The sequence below is a fragment of the Lissotriton vulgaris genome, chromosome 9 (genome assembly GCF_964263255.1).
Source record: "Lissotriton vulgaris chromosome 9, aLisVul1.2, whole genome shotgun sequence".
In the NCBI taxonomy this organism is placed as follows: Eukaryota; Metazoa; Chordata; class Amphibia; order Caudata; family Salamandridae; genus Lissotriton; species Lissotriton vulgaris.
Genome location: NC_141697.1, coordinates 227108521 through 227128616, shown reverse-complemented (window position 1 = coordinate 227128616; position 20096 = coordinate 227108521). Strand labels below are relative to the sequence as shown.

Sequence of the window (20096 nt, the reverse complement as noted above, 5' to 3'; positions counted from 1 at the left end):
CCTACATGAATGTACCGTTCACAGAATAACATGACTCCAGTTCAGTAATTATCTGTTTTCCCGCAGTCTCGTGGGTAGAGGTCCTTTCTGGACTGCCGTCTGCACGGTTACACAGATATTAAACTTTAAATTCAACCAAACCAAAACAAGCATTTACAATGCAACGGTTTCGCCTTTGGAAAAGTTAAAGCTATTGGCATTGTAAATGACAAAATTTGTATTTATGTGTTTGTTTTGAAAACAGATAAATAAATGGCATTGCCATTTACATTGCCAATAGCTTAATCTCTCGAAAATGTGAGACCTAATGTACCCTACGGACGAGCTCAGCAGACAGCAATTACTACCACACACACTCACACCCAGAGCCAGCCACACACACACACCCAGAGCCACACACACACACACACCCAGAGCCACACACACACACACCCAGAGCCACACACACACACACCTAGAGCCACACACACCCAGAGCCACACACACCCAGAGCCACACACACCCAGAGCCACACAAGTTCAAGTTCAACTTCAGGGATTTATATAGCGCACTACTCACCCAGAGGGTCTCAAGGCGCTTGGGGAAGGGGGGTTCATTTTTTGTCGAATAGCCAGATTTTAAGTTCTTTTCTGAAGGAGATGGGGTTTTGAGTAAGGCAGAGGTGAGTGGGGAGTGAGTTCCAGGTCTTGGCCGCCAGGAAGGAGAAGGATCTGCCACCCATGGTGGATTTTCGGATGCGCGGGACTGTGGCCAGGGCTTGATTGGACGATCTTAGTTGGCGGGTGGGTGTGTAGAAAGACAGTCGAGTGTTGAGGCATTCGGGTCCTAGTTTGTAGAGGGCCTTGTGTGCGTGGGTGAGAAGACGGAACGTAATTCTCTTGTTGACGGGAAGCCAGTGGAGGTCTTTTAGGTGTCCGGTGATGTGATCTTGGCGAGGGATGTCCGATATGAGTCTCGCTGATGCGTTTTGGATGCGTTGGAGTTTTTTCTGTAATTTTGCTGTGATTCCGGCATATAGTGTGTTACCATAATCCAGTCGACTCGTGACCAGTGCGTGGGCGACAGCCTTTCTTGTTTCGAGGGGGATCCAGCGGAAGATCTTTTTGAGAATACGAAGTACGCTGAAGCAGGAGGATGAGACTGCGTTGACTTGTCTGGACATCGAGAGAGAGGAGTCTAGGATGAAGCCAAGGTTACGTGCGTGGTCTGTGGGTATGGGTGCTGTGCCCAGAGCGGAAGGCCACCAAGAGTCGTCAAAGGCAGAGGGGGAAGATCCTAGGATGAGCACCTCCGTTTTGTCTGAGTTGAGTTTTAGGCGGCTATGTTTCATCTATTCGGCTACTTCTTTCATGCCTTCGTGAAGATTGGTTTTGGCGGTGTTAGGGTCTTTGGTGAGGGAAAGGATTAACTGGGTGTCGTCGGCGTAAGAGATGATGTTAAGGTTGTGTTGGCGCGCGATGGATGCGAGTGGGCTCATGTAAACGTTGAAGAGGGTGGGACTGAGTGATGATCCTTGTGGTACGCCACAGATGACTTCAGTGGCCTCTGAGTTGAATGGGGGAAGTCGGACTCTGAGTTCTCCCGGCGAGGAATGAGATGATCCAGCCCAAGGCTTTTCCTTGTATGCCTGCCGATGTTGCTGAGGCGTTGTATACACACACCCAGAGCCACACACACACACACAGAGCCACACACACACACCCAGAGCCACACACACACACACACACCCCCAGAGCCACACACACACACCCACCCAGAGCCACACACACACCCACCCAGAGCCACACACACACCCACCCAGAGCCACACACACCCACCCAGAGCCACACACACACACACCCACCCAGAGCCACACACACACACACCTACCCAGAGCCACACACACACACACCCACCCAGAGCCACACACACACCCACCCAGAGCCACACACACACACACCTACCCAGAGCCACACACACACACACTTACCCAGAGCCACACGCACACACACACTCAGAGCCACACACACACACACACCCAGAGCCACACACACACAAACCGACCCAGAGCCACACACACCGACCCAGAGCCACACACACCGACCCAGAGCCACACACACACTCAGGAGAGCAAGCACAGCGAGGAGGCAGGGAAGCAAGCACAGCAAGGGGGCAGGGAAGCAAGCACAGCAAGGGGGCAGGGAAGCAAGCACAGCGAGGGGGCAGGGAAGCAAGAACAGCGAGGGGGCAGGGATGCAAGCACAGCGAGGAGGCAGGGAAGCAAGCACAGCGAGGGGGCAGGGACGCAAGCACAGCGAGGGGGCAGGGAAGCAAGCACAGCGAGGGGGCAGGGATGCAAGCACAGCGAGAGGGCAGGGAAGCAAGCACAGCGAGGAGGCAGGGAAGCAAGCACAGCGAGGGGGCAGGGAAGCAAGCACAGCGAGGGGGCAGGGAAGCAAGCACAGCGAGAGGGCAGGGAAGCAAGCACAGCGAGGGGGCAGGGAAGCAAGCACGGCAAATTATTTAAGATTGGCTTAAACAAAATGTCCTAATAAGCAGACGGGCTTTTGTATACATATTAAGTTGTCATATCATTCACTATTACTTGTCACAATTTGCAAATAGTGCGCCGTATCGCCTTCCTAGTTTACTATGGAGCACCTTGATATTACAGATCTCTGCTGTGTGTTAACAAATGAAGATCCCCAGAGTTAACTGAAGAGCTCTGTTTATGTAATGATTTAACTCAATACACTAAATAGTACCTAGGAGCCGAACAGCAGATGGGTCATTCACCATGGACAACAAACTTAATACCATGCAAATAACACAAGTGGGAGCACACCATGCAGACCTTAGTGTGATAATAGCCGAGTTAAGACTCAATGGCATATGGAAAGATTCCCATCAGAAGCCACACTGTACTGCCCTCTTTTGCATCATTTGGGTTCTCCTTGCCCAGGAGACAAAACAAAGCGGCCGGTCAGTTGTTACCGTGACCGTTTGTAAATGAAAGAAAGAAGTGTTGTTGGAGGGTATATGGAATTACCAGTGTTTACATGGCAACTGAAACAAGCACTGGCGTTGCCAATAGGTCTCGTAGTAGGAAAGTTGGAGCTATTGGTTTTGTAAATGACAAAGCCCTTTATGTTTTTAAAATGAAAACAAAAATAAAAGGCATTGTTATTTGCAATTGTAATAGCTCCAACTTTCCTACTGCGAGACCTATTGGCAAGTTTACCAAAAGCCCTTGGTTTGACGATGTTTTTGGCTACTTGAATTCTCGATCCCTCAATGCGCTTGCGCGCATTGTAGGTCACGAGACCTAAAAAGCACCAGCTAACTTATTCACGCACTTTAGTGTCTGGGAACTATAATCTTTCAAACTCTGAAAAGATTAGTGGTTTCTTTAAAATTGCATGTTACCAGCGTGCAGGATACAAGTAATTAGCATCCACTCTCTTTAATTGATGTCGGGCAAAGGTGGCACTTTGATGCGGTCTCCACTTATAAAATCTCAATATGAGTATCTGTAATTCAATACTATTCCTGAGCACCAAAAAAGATCCCAATTAAAAAAAAATATACTAATGTGTGTTTTATTGTGCTTCCTTTAACAGGCGCACTGCCTTGACTGAATAAGCTGAATTAGCATGCAACTCACTCGATATTGTGTGTTTAACATCCCAAAGAAGGATGAAAATCGGAATCGGCCCTGCCGGATTTGAAACGGAAGGTTTCACGCCGATGTCTGTAGCAGGTTCACTAAAGAGTCTTTGCAGACACCGAGGCTTCTGAAGTTCTAAATCTGTGCATTAGGGGAATAGTTTTTTATTCGCACATGTTCACAGTTCTGGATGTTTGAAAATAAAACAAATGAAAAAGAAGGAAAGATATATCGGCGCCTTGACTGACCCCTGCTCTAATCAACCTGCAAATCATAAGTGCCGCACACACTGAACAGTCTGCGCAACATTAAAATACAGCTATGGAATCCTTGAATCTCGGATGTCGGTACATTGTGTACACAATTGTTCCACCATCTGTGACACAGCTTTCAATGTGCTTGACTTGTCACGTGTACTAAAGGCAAAAAAAAAAAGGTGCGGTTAAGTTTTGCAGTGAGTCTGCGCACTAACTGCGGTTTTACCTCAAGCTCTATGTCACATTAAATACGTCCATGTAATGTATTATTTTATTTCAATATTTTATTATAAAATAAAAGCAGAAATATTTCCAAAGAATGTATTCACACAATATAAACAAAGAAGAAGACATTTAGTGACCGGTGGTTCGCTCTGCAGCTCTTGGTCGCATTCGGAGGGGGAGGGGTCGTGTGAGCGTCCAGCTGTAGGTGACTGCACCGTGCCAGGTTGCTACCAGAGAGCAGTGGGCAAATGCTCGGACCCGGCTGGCACAGGGCACAGACGGAGCTGCATCTTTCGCGGTGCTCCTGCGACATGCTGCTGCGAGTCCTGTAAACTTATAATATATACCTGCGATATAGGAGTGAATTATTACACCTTGTCCGCCTGGTGTCCCAAATATGTATGGCCTGGGTGTATTTAGCTTCAGGCATATTGGCAACGTACATGTAACATAAAAACGTGACAAGGCTACAGAGAAGTTCGCAGCTCCCAGCAAGTATGCTGGTTGTGAATCCACCAAAAAACAGCCTTGTAAACCCTTCCGACCTGCCTTTGCACGTACTCCACTTCCGCAGTTCATTGCCGTACCGTAAACCATCCATTCATCCAGCCAGCCCGAGGCTGCCACTGTCCAATCAGGATCCCTCCTCGCTGATTACCGGAGTCCCCTGGGGCTCCTATTAGGGTCCAAGGTCCACCAGGTTGGAGGATATGGGGTTCAAGATGGAGTCCTGTAAAGTGTGGAGGTGCATGGGGTCTGGTCCGGACACAGGGATGGCGCTTGGGCCCTGGGGGTGTCCCATGCCATGCAGGGGGTGCAGACCAGGGTTCGAGGAGAGCATCATGGCCGGGCTCGAGGACCGATGCTCCGGAGTTCCCCAGGGGCGTCTTTTCCTCATCGGAACTCCCCAAAACTGTCTTATTTTTGCCGTTCATGGAGGATGATAAGGCATTGTGGCTGTTGGAGTTCTCGCTGTTCTCCCTGTAGAGGAAAATGGGCAGAGACGATACTGTCTGTGTCCGGCCCGGAGGCTCAAAATGGACAAAACCACAGGGGCAGAGAGGGGGGGGGTGAAAAGACAGAATGGTGGGCAGCAGAAACAGAAACTTAAAGCAGAAACTGACAAAACACTGAGCAGCAGGCTGAGAGATGTGAGGATATAAATGACAGAGCAACACACTGTAAGGAGAACACAGCAATACAAGGGGTAAAAAATTCGAAAATGAGCAGCGAGGGTTATATGGACCCTATTGAAACTACAACAGAGGAAGAGACGCGCAAACAGACTGGAAACAGAGCAGAAGGGACAGATGCAAAAGCTGAAGCCATACAGCCGAAGCCCGTTAAATGACGAAAAGAGAACAAAATGCTGAACTGTCTGTTCAGAGAGTATTCATAAACTGATGAAGAGAAGCAAACTGAAAGTATGGCCGGCCTGCGGCCGGCCATGAATAATTAGGGGAGGAGAAGCCTTTGGGAAACTGAAAGTACGGCCGGCCTGCGGCCGGCCATGAATAATTAGGGGAGGAGAAGCCCTTTGATGTGCTGGGCTGGCCGTGAATGCGCATGCTTGTTTGCTCACGTGATTCACGTGAACTTCAAGAAAACCGCAGGAACAAAGCCCTTAGTTTGACGATGTTTTTGGCTACTTGAATTCTCGATCCCTACAATGCGCGCTGCGGCCGGCTATGAATAATTAGGGGAGGAGAAGCCTTTGGGAAACTGAACAGCCGAAGCCCGTTAAATGACGAAAAGAGAACAAAATGCTGAACTGTCTGTTCAGAGAGTATTCATAAACTGATGAAGAGAAGCAAACTGAAAGTACGGCCGGCCTGCGGCCGGCCATGAATAATTAGGGGAGGAGAAGCCTTTGGGAAACTGAAAGTACGGCCGGCCTGCGGCTGGCCATGAATAATTAGGGGAGGAGAAGCCCTTTGATGTGCTGGGCTGGCCGTGAATGCGCGTGCTTGTTTGCTCACGTGATTCACGTGAACTTCAAGAAAACCGCAGGAACGAAGCCCTTAGTTTGACGATGTTTTTGGCTACTTGAATTCTCGATCCCTCAATGCGCTTGCGCGCATTGTAGGTCACGAGACCTAAAAAGCAGTGTAAGGTGAGGAAAGTGAATAGTGAGAGGTATTAAAATTAGATGAACTGGGTAGAAACGATGTCCACAGGAACAACATAAACATTGTTTATGTTGTTCCTGTGGACATCGTCTCCTTGGTACGGTGCGGTAACAGTACGTGGTTGAGCACACGACCTGGATATTTCAGGTGATATCTTTTATTAATTCTTTCACAAAAAGCAGTAGTTTATGAACAACGGGTCCTGATGAATGCATGAAACTCTTTTCTTATATATGCAGAAACATGTTGACCACTACTGACCGCGGATATTTTTTCAAATCCGTGTTTGCACCTGTCTTTTAGCTTTGGGGGACTGGGAGATACTAATAAATTACTCGCTTCTACCCAGTTCATCTAATTTTAATACCTCTCACTATTCACTTTCCTCACCTTACACTGCTTTTTTCAGTTGCCATATAAACACTGGTAATTCCATATAATACTTCCCTCCAACAACACTTCTTTCTTTCATTTACAAACGGTCACGGTAACAACTGACCGGCCGCTTTGTTTTGTCTCCTGGGCAAGGAGAACCCAAATGATGCAAAAGAGGGCAGTACAGTGTGGCTTCTGATGGGAATCTTTCCATATGCCCTTGAGTCTTAACTCGGCTATTATCACACTAAGGTCTGCATGGTGTGTTCCCACTTGTGTTATTTGCATGGTATTAAGTTTGTTGTCCATGGTGAATGACCCATCTGTTGTTCGACTCCTAGGTACTATTTAGTGTATTGAGTTATATGGTTTGGGGCATGTACCTAGTTAGTCGATAAATTTGCCCTTGGAACCTCCTTTCAAATTGTTTGGTCTATATGTAATGATTTAACCTGATCGAAGGGCTGATTCAGCCTCCACATAGATGTTATATATTGGCCAAAACTGCACCTAATAACTATTGTTGTTTGCAGTATACAGGGCCAGATGAAAAAGAAAGGAATGGGTTACTTTCCAAAGCAGTCCATACTCACAGCCCAAGCCTCCCTGGAGGCTGGTATACAGGGACAAACTGATGGTTAGCAAGTTAAGTCTACAATTTGTAGTGGAAGGTTAACCAAAATATAATCAAAAACATAGATTCGCACAGCAAGTGCTCGTCATGGAAGGCAATGAACATTATCAATATATGTTGCATCATAATATTTTTAATGAATACGAATACAGTGAGTAAGTGACCACCTGAATTGTTTGCTCTAATAAATCTGCGATCATTTATCTCCATGTGGTTCATTCATAGCAATTGTGGCCGGAGTGCTTGACTTATTAGTTTACGTCCATTGACCAAGGTTCAAATTCAATTTAAGCCCCCTCAAAGCAATCATATTTTACCAATACATTATATGCTTTAATGCTTTAATTAAGAGTGCAAAATTCACACACATTTTTTTACAAACATTTTTTTAATTTCGTATAGTGGAATGCTTAGTTTTTTTGTACGCGGGAGTTATGTTCACACTTGGAAATATCTTGCAGAAATTTTTGTCTCAAATGAGTCTCCTTTCAGTAAGCAATCTAGCAAGATGCCTGCAATCCACATTTCGCGAAAGTTCACTATAAAAAAAAACATTGTTATGTTGCTGTCCCAATTTTTCACAAGTACATTCCGGGAGGTCAAACCTGCCGGATGCATAAAGCAAGTTAAATACTGGAACATTAAGGTGTTGGGTGAAGAAAGTGACAAAATCCGAATGTTATGGCACGTCTTAACAGGTGGAATTTAGCCCACCTGATGTGCAGTTTAAGGAAACCCAATCAGTAAATAAAAATGACAGGTTCGGTTTTTAAAGCAGGAGCAATAACATACTCGCTTGCCAGCCTAAAGCAATCGACCCACAGCGACAATTCACTTTAAAGTCTTACATTCGTTTGGCAAACTTGCTCTTTGCTAAAACTTTCAAATAGGCTATGGTGTCGTTTCTAAGCTAAATGGCTTTTTATACCCAATACCTTCGTCACGGGTATGGACATTTACCTCCTAGTATGATGCACCACCTGTTTCAGTGTTAGTCTCCTAATCAGCTCCTAAGTTAGCATGTAATTACTGTCAGAAAACTGCATTCCATTAAGAATGACGTCATCAAAAACCTGAACAATACATACAGGGACAGGGGTGTGAGAAGATGAATAATGGGAACCTCCGCCAAATAAAGCGTGTAATATTTTAAAACCATAAAATAAATCGTGAAATGTGAACTTGAACGGATGCAGAAGTAGGTGAGATGCAAGGGGTGTTGCGTTTACACCATGCCATGCAAGTTGCAGCAGTTTAAACCTAACTACTAAAGAATGCGGTCTCACAGAGACTACCATAGTTGCCATCAGATCCTCTTTCGAGTCAGAAAACAAAACTACGCAGATTATTTTCAGAAAATAGACTGACCTTTGGGATTTGCTACCGGCTAAAGCGTTGAAAGAGGATACCTCCCTTCCTGCACAGGGAGAGTTGGAACGCAATTCGATTCTCCGCTTTGCCTGGGGTATTTCCTTCTTCCCTTAAGGGCTCCATCCCTAAGACCCTTCATGGGGGTAACTGCACACATGTGGCCGAGGCCCAGCTTAAAGATCGAAAGCAGAAGTAGGCGCACTTGTAATCATCAGGTGACAAGAGAAGGGAAGGAAAAAGAGAATTGGAGACAGGGCAAGGGGGCAGGAACCGGGAGACAGGGTGAGGGAAAGGAACAGAGAGTGAGGCAGACAAAGGCAGCGACAGAAAAGATAGAGAGGAGGGACAATGGGGCAGGAAATGGTGGGCAGAAGGACAGGGGAAAGACAGGGAGAGGGACAAGCGCAGGTGGATGGATTACTGTAAAAATGTCACCAGTGGTGGCAGTGGGACCAGGCAAGGACACAGAACAGGAAAGAAAAAGACAGATAGGGACCGGGACATAGGAGGACAGGAACAGAGAGACCGGCCGGGGCATATGGATAGAGAGAGAATGACGGGCCCGACGGGGACACATACAGAAAGGAAAGAGAGAAATATGGACAGAGACGTGCGGGGCTGGAACGTAGGGACAGGTATTGGGAAAGGGCCAGGGAGAGACAGACAGAGGCATGGGCGACAGGGGCACATGCAGAAAGAAGGGAGGAAGTGATGGACAGGGGGACATGGAGAGGTACAAGCGCTGGGAAACAGGGATGGAAGACGGGACGGGGGGAGGGTAAAGGGGAGAGAGAGAGAGAGGAAGGGCAAAGGGCACATCCTATTACTGGGGGGGGTGGTTCAGGGGTGCTCTTCTGAGGGTTGTGGCGGCAGCAGGTGGTGCGTGGGCGGGCCATGTGACACGGGGGCAGAATCACCGATGGCAAGGGTGGGGACTGGGCCTGTAAGTGCAGATGCGGTGGGAACGCGGCAGACCGGCTGGACCCGGGGGACCTTATTTGCTAAGGGTGGTCGCCCTGGGAGAGGCGCGCTTCCTGTCCGCTGGAGCTCTGGAGACAGGCCTGTGTTTGTCGGGGGTCTGCCTCGAAGGGCGTGGTGTATGCTCAGGAAGCAGGAAGTGGTCTGCTGGTGGTGGTGTGAGGGCAAGGAGGCAGGCGGAGGGAAGTTTAGCAGTAAGTCAGCGGACGGAGGCACGTTACAGACGGACTGAAGGGAGCTCCCCGGGCACAGCAGGCAAGCAGCAGCAGCGCCTCCTCCCCTGACAAATCACAGGCCGTCAGTGTGCAGCCCGAACCGGCGGGAGGTAGATGGTCAGGACTCCGGAGCCCCCAGTCCCGGTAAGGACGGAGCAGGTACTGCAGGATTGGGACTGGTACCGGGTGGAGAGAAGGGCCGCTGTCGCGCACACTAAACTTGCTGTCAGCTGCCTGTATCTTAGCCCTTGAAGTGAAGGTGCTCTCTGGATCGGTGACCTTGTGTGTCGACTCCCATCCCTGTCCCCCGCGCTTGCCATGTCTGATATCACATGGTGCATCAGCCTTTTCAATATAACTCTTTTTGTAACGCCAACCCAGGGATGTATTCTTGGCGAGGCTTCGAAGAAGTTTGTTAGTTCGTCTCACATCTTTGTGCTGAGTCAGGTATTTGGTACGTGTGCAGTGCACTGCAAGTGGCACAAGAGCTGCCCTCTCACCCCAGTTACAAGTTGGGCCGGAGACACGGACAGCGGGAGGGGGGGCGGGAATGGACAGCGGGAGGGGGGGGGGCTGGGAACGGACAGCAGGAGGGGGGGGGGCCGAAATGGGCACACGGACAGCGACACCAGAACACGGAGGCAAAGACGAAGACGGAAACGGAAAACAATGCTGCTTACCTGATCGCAAATGGAAAGTACTTCCTGGCAACTTCAATCTCGCAGCCCACTCCTACAAAAGACACTTCGAAACTGACCAAAACATGACGAAAAAAAAAAAAGAAAGCAACCGCTCACCGCCGCAATGACGTCACAAAGGGGCGGGATGAGAAAAATTTGACGGAACGCCCACGAATCGCCGAATGACGGACAGATCTCTCTTCCAATGGCTAGCCTCCATTTATGGAGCTAGCCAATGGAAGAGAGAGGCGGAACTAAGGCCATACTGTTCTAACATATGATTTCGCCTGCGCGAAAACGCTGCTGCGCAGCTGTTCGCCAGGCGAAACCTAAAAAAGGGGGTAACCCCCCCACCCCAACAGTAACATTTGACCGGTAATGGCATATCAGTTCCTGCGTAACGGGCACGCCGTTCCTCCCCCCTTAACAAAACACCCATCCCACTGTGTTTAATTAATATGCTTTCCTTATAAGAATCGCCACTTTTGCCACATATTTACACATGAAATATGTAGTCATGTAAAGCAGACAAGTTCTTGTGTCTTGTTTTAATACAAAACATGAAAATCTCAGTGACAGTAAATCCTGAAAATATGCCACAATTAATGCTTCCATGACAACTGGAGGTTCTGTGATTGAATTCATAAATGCTGATAGAATATGCTTATTTTTCTGAAATACACACCCCTTGTATTCCTAGGCCTCAAATATGGCAAACTGCTTGGAGGAATCGAATGACTTTAAAAGTTTAGGGAAATTCTGAAAGTCCATATTGTCGTATTGTTAAACTCTTCTGCACAGTGTTTAAAGCTTGGCAGTGCCATGTCCCGAAATGCTTATTTTCCTGAACTGTACACCAAGTGTAACCATTAAAACATAACAGCGCTTAACTTGATCTCATAGGTTATGTTCAACCGCACTAATGGGGCTTCACTTGATCTCATAGGTTAGGTTCCACCACAAGTCAAATGGTGGTCAGACAATCCAGGAGACAGGATCAAGCCTGTGGAATGGACTGCAAAAATATATAAAGTCCCAGTCAAATCTGTCTGTTCTCAAGAAAAAGCTGAAAGCAAGCTTCTTCAAAAAGACCTTTACATGCCACTAAGATATCACCAGGACTACTTATCTGGACATGGCTCATGAGTTTAAATAGACCTCTGCTTATTTCTGGATTTGAACACCCATTTAAGATTCTGTTGCCCTGGCAGTCAAGATTCATACAATCCAAGAAGGTGTAGAGTAAAAATTACAATTTTCAACATGCTACTTCACAAGTAGTACAAAGGGACTAAAGTCACAAGATGGCATGCTAAAAAAACAGATTAGCAAATAAATACATGTTATGGATTGCTTACCTCTCCATGATAAATCAGAATTTGGAAGAACGTGTCCATTAAAAGAATTCGATCTGGAAGAATACTGCTGCTATCAAGTAAAACGGGCTGGAACCAAAACACAAAGCAATACATTAAAAGAAACGATGATATAAACAAGAATAAAGAATTTAATGCAACTTTCTAAATTGAAAGGCAAGACCTTTGGTAAAATAATCAGCGCTATTTTGGTAGTCAAGTCAAGTATTTTGGTAAAATGTCGAGCACCGCAAACGCCATAGGTGTTATCGAAGATAAATTGGTGGACTGTCTGTCCGGTGTCAACGGGCAGTGGAAGTAGAAAAGGAAGGTCAGGTGTCAAGCATTATCAGCCACAGAAGCAGTGCATCTATACAGCAGAACAAACCAAACATTCACACTCCTTTCTCCACCCAGCAGCTGTCCAGATCTATTCAACAAATATATTATTATCACTGTGTATAAATCAGTGGAATTGTCATGTCTTTTGCATAAATGTAGTATACATTACTAACAGAGGGAAAACGTGTTATACAATACATTGTATATATAGATCACTGAGTGAATATAAAAAGATTTACATGCTGGCTGGCTGGATAACCCCCTTGGGATCTCTTTCACGGAAAATGCTGCACCTCAATTCTACCTTGGCCTTGGTGCGATCGAGACTAGACGTGTGTAGTCTTGGAATTTCGTGAATGTAACTTTCTCATAATTGTAGGTATGTGTTACAAGAAATGGGAAATCTCACCCCACAGAATAATTATTCAATTATTTAAAGGATCTCGATCATATGAAAATACTATATGTCAATGTCTAGAAGACTACACTTCATTAGTACAGACAGAGCAGCCCTACAGTATTTTTAAGGGCTCATCTTTTGACCACTACTTTGTGCATGAAAAGAGAGGAGTTAATAAAAAAGTAGTCCTCTGGCTAGACTCTCTCTGCAGTCTCAACCTTTGAGTACTGGCACAGGAAACGTATTCTATAGCTGTTCAACAAAGCATTGAGCATCCAGTACCATATACACAAGTGTATCTCACATACACCACGTTGTCTGCGCCTGTGTGTGCTCTCATCAGTTCCATTTATTAAAAACCTACTTCTCATGCTCAATTCCTCGATGGCACCCCGTCTTCTTTCAGGTGCGGTAGTTTATGCCTCAACGTTCTAATTTTTTAACAAGGAGCGTCATGTCAACAGTTGATTGCAACAGCTGACATGCGATGAACGTTAAAGAACATGCCACCCGAGACTTCGTATGGCAATATAGTACTTCTCACCAGTGTGTCTCCTCACAATTCCATTGGTTCAGAGATTGCCACTGTCTAGTTCCTTCTCTGGTTGGATGAACTCCATGATTACAAGCCTGACACATCTGACCCACTGGGGGAGGCAGATTTGGATCTTGAGCAGCCAGCCTGCTCCACTGCCCCTCAAGTACAAGCTCAGGACTCATCAGCATGAGGATGTGTCTTTCTATGAGTTCAATTCTTACTCTTTATTTCACTAAGACTTTGCACTTAACCTGGGCAAAGGAACAGCTGAACAAAAACTGCTGCTGTTCCAGGACTGTACTGACATTGTTGTCAGGTGCACTAACACTGTACTCCCCATGTAAAAGCAGACACACCTTAGATCTTTGGATCTACAGCCTGAGGAGTAGGCAAAGGTTTTCGCACTCCTCTGACTGTCCCATCATTCAATGTTATGAAACTGTTGAACCTCCCACTGACTAGGTCCTTCAACATTACATGACAGGCATGGCAAGCGCCAAACTACGTGGGGAAACGAGCTGCCTTCATCCATATCATCTTTCGACCAGTCAGCATTGCAGGAACACTTGCATGAGGTCGAGCTCTTTTAAGGTGCAGTAGACAAGGTCCTCCTGGACTGAGCAAGAGAGAGTAAAGGTGTGGCTATAACACTCATTTCATCTGCTGACTTTGGCTCACAGCCATGCAGTTGAGGTGAACAATGACTGAGTGACTGAGTGGCAAGGATCCCCAGAGGTGTATTTTAACATTTCACCTTCACCTACTTCACATTATTGCGCAACACCTGCTCCGCTGTAGTCAGGCGTCGAAGCACAACCAGGCGGCACTCTGCTGCCAGGTTGGACCCCGATGATGAAGCATGACACCAACCAGGTTGGTGTGTGAGGGGTTTCTAAACAAAGACGTTTTGTGCCTAGCTGATATAGCCACACTCACAGGTGATATGGGACACTAACTAGTTCCCATCTCTTCAATCCAGTGGGCTAATCCTCGTTGTTTATTGAAACCAAAAGCAGCACTGGTATAACAAAAAATCAATTCTGTCACGTTCCCTTTGCCTCCTCGTAACTCTCTTTCCATTAATCAATTCTCTCTCATCCTCTCCTCTCCCTCTCGGATCGCTTTCTCTCTACATTCTCACTCCCTCCCTCTCAAAGCTTGGAAAAAGAGGCAGAGAGGCACTAGGAGCAGCCCTAGACTTTCAAAACCGGCATTCAAGGGCTCCAGCGCACCAGGGAAATACCCAGTGGAATAAAATGACTTTCTGGGCATTTCTAAGATGGACAAACTCGGCACATATTATAAGGTCTTCGGTAAAGAGTTCCAATCCAAAGTAAGAGATCTAACACCTAAATTGTTTTACCGCCCTTTGATTTGAGGCAGACCATAGAAATGGAGAGCAACTTTTTGTCTTTGCTCCTTTGTTCTCAAACAGGGCATTATAAGCTCGAGTTAGACAAATGTTTAGGGGCAAGGCAGTTGACGAATTTATAGATAAAGCAGTTTAATTTGAACTGGATTTATGCCTTGACAGAGAGCCAGTTGGGAGACCTTCAAGCCTCAGAGACGTGGCTCTTCTGCCCAGATCGGCGATCAATCTAAAGAACAAGTTACTTACCTTTGGTAAAGCCTTATCTGTTAGAGACTATATCTAGCCACAGATTTCTTACCTTTAAATTTCCCAGACGTCAGACTGGATCTAAATGTTTTTGGAGCAGTACCCCTGCACGCCAGTAGGTGACGTCGATCAGCTCCGGGTCCGTCGCCAGTGTCGCAGTACCTATATAGGCACCACCCAGGTGAGCTGACGTCAGTTATCTTTTTCACAACTTTTCACACCAGAAGCGGGGAGCCATGAAGTGCACTGACACTGGTGAGTCTAAACTAGGGCCCTGAAATGGGTCGGCCCAGACCTTAGAAATCTGTCCGCAGTGTGAGGAGGATGGGTGGGTCGGTAAGGAATCTGCAGTTAGGTATAGTCTCTACCAGATAAGGAGTTACCGAAGAGACTTCTAGCAGCAGATTACTTACCTTTCAATGGATACCCAAGCAATACCATCCCTGGAGGAGGGTCTGCAGACAAATTTGAACTAGGAAGCCCTGCAGGACCGAACAGGCGAAGTACCCATCCCTGCGGACAGGACTGTCCAGGCAATACTTTGTAAACGGGTGCCGGGATGTCTTATTTGCTGCCTGATAGATATCCAGGACTGGAACTCCACGTGCTAATTGCAGTGGTTGTAGCTTTAGCTCTGGTGGAATGAGCTGATAAGCCTTCAGGAGGCTGCTTCTTTGCCAATGCGTAGCCGATCTTGATGCAGAGTATGACACACCAAGAGATGGTGCGCTTCTGAACCGCCTGACCTTACTTTGCGCGGACATACCCTTAGAAGAGTTGGTCACACACCCAGAACGCTCATGTGAGGTCAAGGCAGAACAATAGTGTTATTTTTGGGTCCAGATGGAGTCACTCCTCTTCTTTGGACGGATGTCTGGAAGCATAGATGGTGGGCAAGATGACAGATTGGTCCACATGAAATGGTGTGACCACTGGAGGAGCACTCTCGTAGCTGGCGATCACTAGAGGCTGGGCTTTGAGCCTGGTAGGAGAGCATGCTGCAGTGGTGAGGGGCCTGGCGAAGGTGGGAAGAACGCTGAGGCGGGAGCCCGCTGGCCTGGAGCACGCCCCTGGGGAAGAAGAGAGCCTCTGCTATCCTGTGGGGGAGAGATCCTTTTGGAGGGTTAAGGCCAAGGAGTGGTGCGGCCTGGCGGGCAGCCCGGGTGAGGAGCGTGTGCCCGGAGGAGAGAGCGGAGCAGAGGGAGCAGCTGGACAACTCGAGGCGCAAGCACACAGAGGGCAGTGGCAGGAAGGCGGTGCAACATAACGAGAGCCTGACGAGCAGACGATACTCGAGGCTTGTGGGACTATGGAGAAGCCATGGGGTAAGCAAGCAGGGGCACCAGTCGAACAGGAGGACAACACAGCAGCCACGGAGGCGCGGGAGGGAGTGCAACAACACCCGGAGGGGATGCTCCAGCAACAGGTCAGTCAAATACTCCAAGCCATAACTAATACTAGGGAGGCCTTGCAAAAGGACATTGAGCATTTGACGCAAGGCCTTGGGCTGCTCAGAGCGGACCATGCAAAATTGTCTGACAGAGTGAAACAAACGGAAGCAGCCATAGAGGTCCTGGAACTGGCTCAAAAGTCACTGGCAGCACGGATGACTGACTTTCACAGTAGGCTACAGACGCTGGAGAGGCGAGCGGAGGATGCGGAAGGGAGGAATCAGAGAAACAACGTCTGAGTGGTGGGACTTCGGAAGGTGTGGAAGGACCCAACATGGTGGAATATCTGGAAGGATGGCTGAAGGAGTCCGTCGCGCCAGTAGGCCCGACACCCTTTTATACTTCGGAGAGAGCCCACCGAGTGCCAGCCAAACCATTGGACCCCGGGAGGCCGCCGAGGCCGGTGGTGGCCAGCCTGCTACACTACAAGGATAGAGATCTCCTGCTGAACCAGGCCAGGGTGGGTGGTCCGTACACAGTGGACCACAGCAGGGTAACACTGTTTCCGGGCTACACGCTTGAGGACCAGCACCGCAGGGTGTCGTTTGTGGCCGTCAAAAGAGCACTGCGGGACGAGGGCATTCCATACTCGCTGATGTTTCCGGAGAGACTGAAGATAACGATGGATGGCAAGGCGTCCTTTCATGACAGTCCTGAGGAGGCCTGGGACGGGCTGGAGCTGTACAAGGCGGGAATTGGAGAGGCAGGAAGGGGCGAGACTGAAGGGACGCTGAGACCTCGACCGCGCAGACTGAGGCGCAACCGGCACCGCCATACAGCGACCCAGAGACCAACGGAGACACAAACAGAGCAGGAGCGCACGGCCGCTTTGCAGGCTGTCACTGCTATCTCGCAAGAAGGAGGAGGATCGCATTCGGCAGGGACGGATTCGGAAAAGGGGTCCCAGGGAGAGGACGGTGAACAATCGGATGGCAAAAGCCTGAAATTGCCCCATGTGACAGCTGGAACGGCAGACGAGATCGTCGATCGGTGAAGTAGACTCTGGCTGGACATGAATAAAGTGCTGGGTGGGTGGGAAGGGGGGGAAGATAGCTGCGAACTTGGTTGATTGGCAATTGGCTGTACAGAGATATGGAGTAGTTGGGGGATGTGGATTATATTTGGAACAGGTCTCGCTGCTGCTCGGTCCCAGAAGTAGCTGGATCAGTTCTAAAGGGGGTCGAGCGTGGGAAGGAGGACGACTAGGGGTCTGACTCCCTGAAGCTTCAGGTTTACCTCCCGTACGGTTGTGTGGGTGTAGCTCCTTAGGAGCTTAGTGGGGTTCATTGAGTAATAGTTTGGATGGGTTCTAATGTTGTAGCGCCTGTTCTGGGGGTAGGGAGTTGGGGAAGGATTAGGTGGGGGCTTGGGGAAGTTACTGATGCCGGTGTGCCTTTTGATGTGGGGAAGGTGCGAAGGAGGAAATGGCCGATCAATGGGGACGTTACATGACTTGAAGTGTATTACCTGGAATGTGCGAGGGCTTTACACAATGCAAAGGCGACATAAGGTGCATGTTTTCTTAGTACACCGACTGGTGCATATAGCCTTCCTTCAAGAAACACACCTTAACCGAACTGAGGGAGTGGCCTTGAAAAAGAGATGGAGGGGCCAAATATTTTACACAACCTACTCGGCATTTGCCAGGGGCGCTCTGGTGTGGATCAGGGCGGGAGTCCCTTTTCAGCCAAGGCAGCACCTGGTTGAACCAGAGGGAAGATTTGTAGCAGTTATGGGGCAGCTTAATGGAATAGTTGTAACTCTGTGCAGTGTGTATGCCCCCAATGTCGATCAAACTTCCTTCTTTGAGAAATTGTCTGGGAACCTAGCGTCATATTTAACGACTGCATCAATACTAGGGGGAGACTAACTCAATACAGATGTGGAGAGAGATAGGTCCCACCCCCCGCAATCTGGTGCCCCAGTCTATAGGATCTCAAAGGTGAGAAGAACCTGGCAGACCAACTGGGTTCTGATTGACACATGGCTTGCCCAGCACTTGGAAGACAGGGATTACTCTTATTACTCCGGCCTACATGACTTACATGTGAGGTTAGAGGCAATTTTATGCGCCCCTGAGATTCACTCCAAGGTGACGGGTAGCGAATATCTGGCGAGAACGATCACGGACCACAACCCGCTGCTAGTGCTGATACGCTGGAGTCGAGAAGAGGGCAGCCATTCCGACCTGGCAGGTCAGGCCGGAGGATCCGGTCTTTAGCGAGGAGCTGGGAATGGTTATTGTACAATACTTTGAGGAGAACGAAGGGACGGCAACATCCGAGGCAATTGAGTGGGATGCTTTTAAGGTTGGTCAGGGGTATATGTATTAGCAAGACAGCTGGAGTAAGGAAAATGATCTTGACTGATCTAGAGAAAGCAGAAGGTAGGCTGCGGGCTGCGGAGAGAAACCAACCTGGAAATCCGGGAGCGCAGGCTGAGGTATCGGAAGCTAGGGAGGCAGTGGCAGTTCAGGTGGAGAGGCTGCGCTCCTTTGATTATAAAAGTTACAGAGCAAGGATGCACGCAGAGGGGGACAAATCGAGCGCACTGCTGGCGTGGTTAGCTAATCTGATCCCCAGGGGGGTGCCGATATTGGGCCTTGTTAGCCCCCTCAGGGGGGATGATGAACACACAAGCAGGGATCAACCGACTGTTCATAGAGTATTACACTGAACTATACAGTAGCCAATTGGCACAGGGTCCCGATAGTGTAAGGGAATATTTGGAGGAGGTGGCCCTGCATAGTTTGAGCACTGAACAAGGGGATCTACTGGGAAGTGAGATTATGGTGGGGGAGATAAGGAGCGCGATTAAGCACATGGCCCGTAATACGACTCCTGGGGTGGACGGCCTCCCCATAGAATTCTACTCCAAGTATACAGATTGCTTAGTTCCACGTTTGCACAATTTATCAGTAGGCGCACAAAGCAGGGAAGCTACCTGAAACTTCTAGAGAAGCCATTATTATCCCCCTGTTGAAGCCTGGAAGGGAAGCTACGGATATGAAGGCATATCGCCCGCTGTCAATGCTGACAAATGATTACAAATCTTGAGCAAGATATCGGCGTCCTGCCTGCTCCCACATATGTCCCAATTAATACACCAAGACCAGTCGTGTTTCATACCTAAGCATAACTAGTCTATTAATGTGAGACGGCTACTGCAGATTCTGGAGCAGTGCCAGAGCCTGACGCCTTCTGCCTTGATTCTCTCAAGGCATTCGATAGCCTGGAATGGCCATTTCTCTTTCAGGTTATGCGCAATATGGGACTGGGGGAGGAGTTCGTGAAGTGGACTTAAATATTATATAATTGTGCAACAGCCCAGGTGCGAACGGAGAGGACGGTGTCAACGCCTTACACGGTGGGACGAGGCACACGGCAGGGCTGTTCACTTTCTCCGCTGCTGTTTGTGCTGGCGATTGAGCCTCTGGCGATGCAAGCTAGGTCGGGGAGGGACTACACTGGGCTTGAGATGCGGGGAGAAATGCACTATATATCGCTATACGCTGATGACCTGTTAATGTTTCTGGCAACCCCCTGATGAGGACTTAATAGGAACGACACACTTGTTGAGGGCGTTTGGGACGGCATCAGGGCTGTGTGTGAACTGGGAGAAGACTAGTTTGTTTCTGGCGCATCGAGCAATGGGTACCCCCGATGGCTTGAAAGGAATACGATGGGAGCCATGCGCAGGCGGACCTGCTGGAAGGGTAATGTGAATAGAGCAGTGGGAGGGATCAGAGGGAGCATGGAGTTCTGGAGTACGCTGCCGCTCTCAGTGGCAGGAAAGGTAGCGCTTCTGAAGATGGAAGCGCTGCCACAATGACTGTATTATTTCAGGACACTGCCAATCTGGATACCAGGTCGGATGTTTAGG

General features: G+C 48.4%; 1 protein-coding gene across 1 annotated transcript in view; it reads right to left on the bottom strand.

Moving 5' to 3' along the window:
* Positions 1–20096, bottom strand: part of SEC23A (SEC23 homolog A, COPII component) — a 981910-nt gene that overhangs the window by 178116 nt on the left and 783698 nt on the right. The window contains exon 17 of the mRNA XM_086937358.1: positions 11869–11955. Within this exon, the coding sequence (XP_086793484.1) occupies positions 11869–11955 (87 nt within the window). The remainder of the gene's footprint in view (positions 1–11868; positions 11956–20096) is intronic.